At 41.3% G+C, this 5,620-nt stretch overlaps 1 protein-coding gene across 1 annotated transcript; it reads left to right on the top strand.

Moving 5' to 3' along the window:
* The first annotated feature begins 2,718 nt into the window (after positions 1-2,718).
* Positions 2,719-4,992, top strand: mchr1b (melanin-concentrating hormone receptor 1b). The gene is made up of 2 exons (XM_085272583.1): positions 2,719-2,831; positions 3,024-4,992. Exons 1-2 carry the CDS (start codon positions 2,768-2,770, stop codon positions 4,049-4,051), a joined length of 1,092 nt encoding a protein of 363 aa, XP_085128709.1. The 5' UTR covers positions 2,719-2,767; the 3' UTR covers positions 4,052-4,992.
* The last annotated feature ends 628 nt before the right edge of the window (positions 4,993-5,620 follow it).

Genomic DNA, 5,620 nt, shown 5'->3' with positions numbered 1-5,620 from the left:
CTTCCTTCCAAAGAACTGGGAGGATCTGCCTCCGTGTACGTAAGCTCCTCCCTGCTAGTCTTTTTCAGTGTTAAGGAAAATTAATTTTCGCAGAGACATACTAGTTGTTAAGATTCACTCACTCTAAATCGTTCAATTTCTTTTTTTTTATCAACAGCTAAATAGCACCTATTTGTACCACGTGACTAAGGCACTGAGATCAGTTTAGCCAAGATAACTTTTAAATAATCCGGCTTAACTAAACCTAACGTCAGCAATTACACCAGCTAATCACGTGAAAATGGCACTCTGAAAGGTTATCCAAGAGGCAGTGACACCACAGCATGGGCAGAACCAAACTGTTTTCATAATCCTCAAAAGAAGAACAAACTATAACACGGAGAGAAAAAGAGGAAATAAAATATGTAATCCAAGATGAAAAGAAACTCAGCTGCAATTAAAGAAAGGAAAGCTGGCAAAAGATGACAACTGTGCAAGCCAGTATTATCACTAACATCACTACCTGTGAACAGATCGGACTTAATGGATTCAGCCGCTTCTACTGAAAGAAAAGCTATAGGAAATGTCAGTAAACTTGTCCACAAGGAATCCATGTGACTACCTGATAGCCAGGCTGCAGTTTGTGAGATTAGGCAGAGCTTTGTCTGATTTGGTGACGGTATAGTAGCTCTACAGGAGACTCTGCTGTCTCCATTTCCGATGGCTCTTTCCTGTTGAAGCTGAGATCCTTCAATGTATGCAGCAAAAATGATGACCACCTTCTCTAACAGTGATTCAGCTCCACTGCCACATGCTATCACAATATATGTGACAGAGAGGCACCTACCAGATAATATTATCATTATCATTAATATATTCTTATTCACCATCTCAGTTGTGTAACAAACGAATACTCCCAAAACGGGATAAAGATTTATCATCATCATCATGTCTTGTCATATGTTTATCCTTATTCTTTGAGCTAAAATCTTGTGGTGTCTAATGATCGTGAGATGCCAAAAAATCATAATTGTGGTGAATAGAAGGCATTTAAGGTCAACAAGCCTGCAATACTTTAGGACTCTCATGTAGAATTGATTGGTTATAAAAAGCTTGCAGGCAGCAAAAAAATAAAACAAGCGATAAAGTCCCTTATTATTGATCTTAATGGAAAGCTAGAAATTTGAGACCATCTCACTGTCAACTCATTGATCTGTGGGCTCTTCTGGGAATAACTACAGTGTTTTCAGAGAGACCTGATTGGTCAGTAGGCTTTGGATTTGTAAGTGTTGATCTGTTATCTTGAACATAACCTGCTCCAATGAGTGAATGACCTTTATGGCCCTGAAAACTTGTGATGTTGTCTCACGTTGTCTCGAGTCTCTCTTTCAGTCACAGGCAAGCTGCAGGATGGCTATGCATTAATTCATTCACAAACTTTCATTGAGATTTTCAGCTGTGTGTCCTGGCTTAACCTTATAGCTTGGTCATCTTCTAGTTACTTTAAACCGCCTACCTGATTGTCAACACCATATCTGACAAGACAAAAGGACTGTCAAATATGTAAAGGCAGAGAAGTGAACATGTTCACTGTAAACTAAACATTTATCAATGCCACACCCTAGTTCGTTCCCCCTTGCCACAAAACTGTCACCCATATTTATCATTATCCTACAAACTACAATTAACTACTATCACTGTTAACTATAGCCACATACATAACACATTTCTCACTTAGATGCATTTATGTCCATCTCATTCAGTCTGAAATGGGAAATTAAGAACACAGATTCATGCATTTTAGCTGCAGTGTAATAAATTAGTCTACTAGGTTAAAGTAGGACACATTAGAGAACGCAGGAATGCAAATTTCTCAATATTATGTTCAAGGATCCATATGGCTTCAGCCATAAAATACGATATGTATAAACGCCATCTCATAAAGCTTTACTTGGATAATTGCTGGAATATTTGGTCTTCTGTTTTCCTGTTTTCATTTCTTGCACATCTGCTTTTAATCCTGGCCTTTGACAGCAGAGGTATTAAAACCTTGACAATGCTGCCACCTAGTGGGAATAAACAAAAATGGGTTCTTTCTGTCTTTAACCAATCAAGGGTTGCTACCAGAAGTACTTAGCCATATGTTAATACCGCACAGTTGAGATAAGAAATGTGCATATCTTTTCCAAATATTACACAGCAAACAATATGGAGAGTGACACTGTTCAGTTGGACAATTAATTAGACTGTTTATAACAGATAACCTATCGTGTGACCTCCATCGTAACGGCATTGTGAATGATAAAGCTATTTGGTCGGACGGCTAACGCTTTTTAAAAGAAAATAAGGTGGAATGAAGCGAGGATATCGTCCATTAGGTATTCACTCAAGAATGACTTCCAGTATTACTCACACTGGCGGCGGAAAGTATAGCTCACAGCTGTTCAGTGGGTGACGACACAAACTTAGAAATAAGAATGATGATTTTTTTAAGGGTCTCCGAGTTGCGGAGTACTTTATCTCGCAGTTGCCAAATACCAGACTCAGAGCTGACGCGAGCGCGCGCGTTTTATCTGTCGCGTGCCTGCTGAAGTGTCTTGGACGACAAAAACATGCGCGCGCGGCTGAACCTCTGCTATCAAAGCCATAAAGCAACAGTTTAAGCTGGATTTTTGTATGCATATGTATATTTAAAATATGCGTATTTTCTCAAGCTCATCTATCTTCTTTGCCTTAAACTGATATATAAGTTATTTTAGAGTATATTCGTATTATTCTTCGAGGTTGGATGGAGGACTACATTATGAATTCATCTTCTTCGTACCTCAGCTCACCTGACAATCTGGAAAAAGGTAAGCTTTTCTTCTTCTCGTTTTTCTGTTGAATTGGGCACATGCATAGAGATTTATCACCAGAGATGAAATATTATGTTGTTCATTTTCATGCAAAAAGTAGTTATTGACACTTTGAAAACAAATGAATGAAAAAAAGTTATAAGGAAAGAAAGCTGATGGAGAATATTCTGTTTTTGTCCTTTCTACCAGATCATGAGCAGTACAACAATGTGCTCATGCCCAGCATCTTTGGTGTTATTTGTTTCTTTGGGATCACTGGGAACTGCATTCTCATTTACACCATTGTGAAGAAGACCAAGTTCTGCTCTCATCCATCAGTGCCAGACATATTTATCTTCAGCTTGTCCATCGCAGACCTCCTCTTTCTCCTTGGCATGCCTTTTCTCATTCACCAGCTCGTGGGCAATGGCTCCTGGTGCTTCGGTGGCACCATGTGCACTGTCATCACAGCGCTTGATTCCAACAGCCAGATCGTCAGCACGTACATTCTGACTGTCATGACTCTGGACCGCTACTTGGCAACAGTCCACCCCATCCGCTTCAAACACGTTCGAACCCCCTTCGTGGCAGGGGCGGCAGTGGCGCTGGTGTGGGTGTTTTCTCTGGTCTCCATTACTCCGGTCTGGATGTACACTGGACTCATGGGTCTCAAGGACGGCTCGGTCGGCTGCGCCCTCCTGCTCCCAAACCCGGCCACAGATACATACTGGTTCACCCTGTACCAGTTCTTCTTGGGCTTTGCTCTTCCTTTAGTGGTCATCTGCAGTGTCTTCTTCAAGATTCTTCAAAATATGTCAGCCACAGTTGCTCCACTACCCCAGCGCAGCCTCAGGGTGCGTACAAGAAAGGTGACCTGCATGGCAGTGGCCATTTGCCTGGCCTTCTTCTTATGCTGGGCCCCTTATTATATCCTCCAGCTGGCCCACCTGGGAGTACAGCGGCCCAGCTTTGCTTTCCTGTATGTCTACAACATCGCCATCAGCCTGGGCTATGCCAACAGCTGCATCAACCCTTTCATCTACATTGTGTTGAGCGAAACATTCAAGAGGCAGTTCATTGTAGCTATTCGGCCACCCCACAGAGGCTTCAGAGTCGCCCCTGCTCAGGCTGAAGGCTTGAGTTTGAGGGTTGCGCCAGAGAGCTCTCATCCATCCCGCTCGCAGTCATCACGGGAACTGCTCCAAAACATGCTGCCCGTCACCGTGGCTGTGCACTGAGATTGACAGCTATCTGGCCACCCCGACCACTGCTAACTGCCACCCCCAGCAATGAGCCATCTGCCAGTACAGATGTCTCTCTTTTTTCTTTCCCTCCTCGGAAAGCACCCGCTGTTCACATCAACACGTGACAAGAGGAGGAATTTCTATGCCACACACACACTGCGTTAATGTACCAAGTGGTGATATTACCGCTGAAGTTTGGAGACGTGTTTATGTTTGTTGTGAGGAATTAATGTATCAACTGTAGTCGTCATATTTTTAAAGAATGAGAATGAAAAAAGGAACAATAGGCAACTTGCAGCTGACATGTGCCATTTTAAAAAAAAATCTGACTTTGTTTAAACTATTCTTGATTTATCAGTATGGTATCTGTGTAAAGGTTTGATGTAAAGCCAACTTCATCACACAGCTGCGTTGTACTTAATGTGTCTTAAATTACTACATCGTGGTAGCAGAAAAGTGCAGATTTGTCACTGTTTTGTGTTGTGCACTGTAAGTTTATCAATGTTGTGGTGGAGAAGAAAAAGCATGTGAGCACATTTAACACATTCTAAAGGTCAAGCCAGCTGCACCATTAAAGAATAGCACACACGGCTGAGGGCAGATTATGCACTAATGAGACAGTATGCAAAAAACCCCTCTAGTAGCACTTGGAGGATGAGCTACTCCTCTCATGCAATCACCGAGGACAGACTGCACGCCTTCACTGGCAAAGACAAAGGATTTGCAGACTTAGTACTGATCTTCTCTTTGTGTGTGCTTGAATGTCATTATTCATGCATCTCCAAATGTTATTCTGCTGTACCTTGGTGACTGTGTGACTTTTTTTTTGGAGGCATTTGTCTCCACGCTGGCTTTGGAGACTCTCACTGTGAATTGGCTGTTGCCGTGTGCAGCCTGTCTTACTGTAACTGTAACTCTTACCTGCTACTGGAAAACTGTGTTTACTGTGCTTACTGTGAAAGCTCTTGTCTCACCCAGTGGGTGGGTTTGTTTTACTCTAATCAATAATAAAATGTGTGTGTGAATTTGTCAGTGTGTGATGGATTTTTGTCTTCAAAGGCTCGCATTTTGCACTGTAAAATCAGACGGGACATCTTGATTGCAGTTTTTTTTCTTCTAAAGAGATCTTGCGATTCTCTAAATATAAGGGTGAGTGAAATGTGGATTTCATTTTCAGTTTCTCACTTCAATGGTTTGAAACATCATCTAATTATCAGTAGTGAAACATCAGAAGTAAAATGTTAGTTTTGATGAGATTTATTCAGCCAAACTGCAGCTGAAATTAACAGAAACTGTAACAAAACATCTTTATTGTTTTGATCCTCAATGGCATAGGAAACAAAGTAATGAAGTAATATAAAAAAGTAAAAGAGTAAATGATTATGATAATATATACTTGGTGGACTCTTTATTAGGTACACCCTCTCTTGTCTTCAGAGCTAAATTCACTCAGAGGTTTTGGTCCATCTCGACATGATGTGAATACCCCATTCTAACACATCCCAAAGGTGACTGCAGAGGCTATTTGAGTTCAGTACAAGTTCAAGAAACCGATTTGTGATG

This window comes from Mchenga conophoros, linkage group LG4 (genome assembly GCF_057382185.1).
Source record: "Mchenga conophoros isolate Kocher_MC1m ecotype Shallow Benthic linkage group LG4, M_conophoros_male_GT1.1, whole genome shotgun sequence".
NCBI lineage: Eukaryota > Metazoa > Chordata > Actinopteri > Cichliformes > Cichlidae > Mchenga > Mchenga conophoros.
The sequence above is the reverse complement of the archived record's forward strand: the minus strand, read 5'-3'. Positions and strand labels throughout refer to the sequence as shown.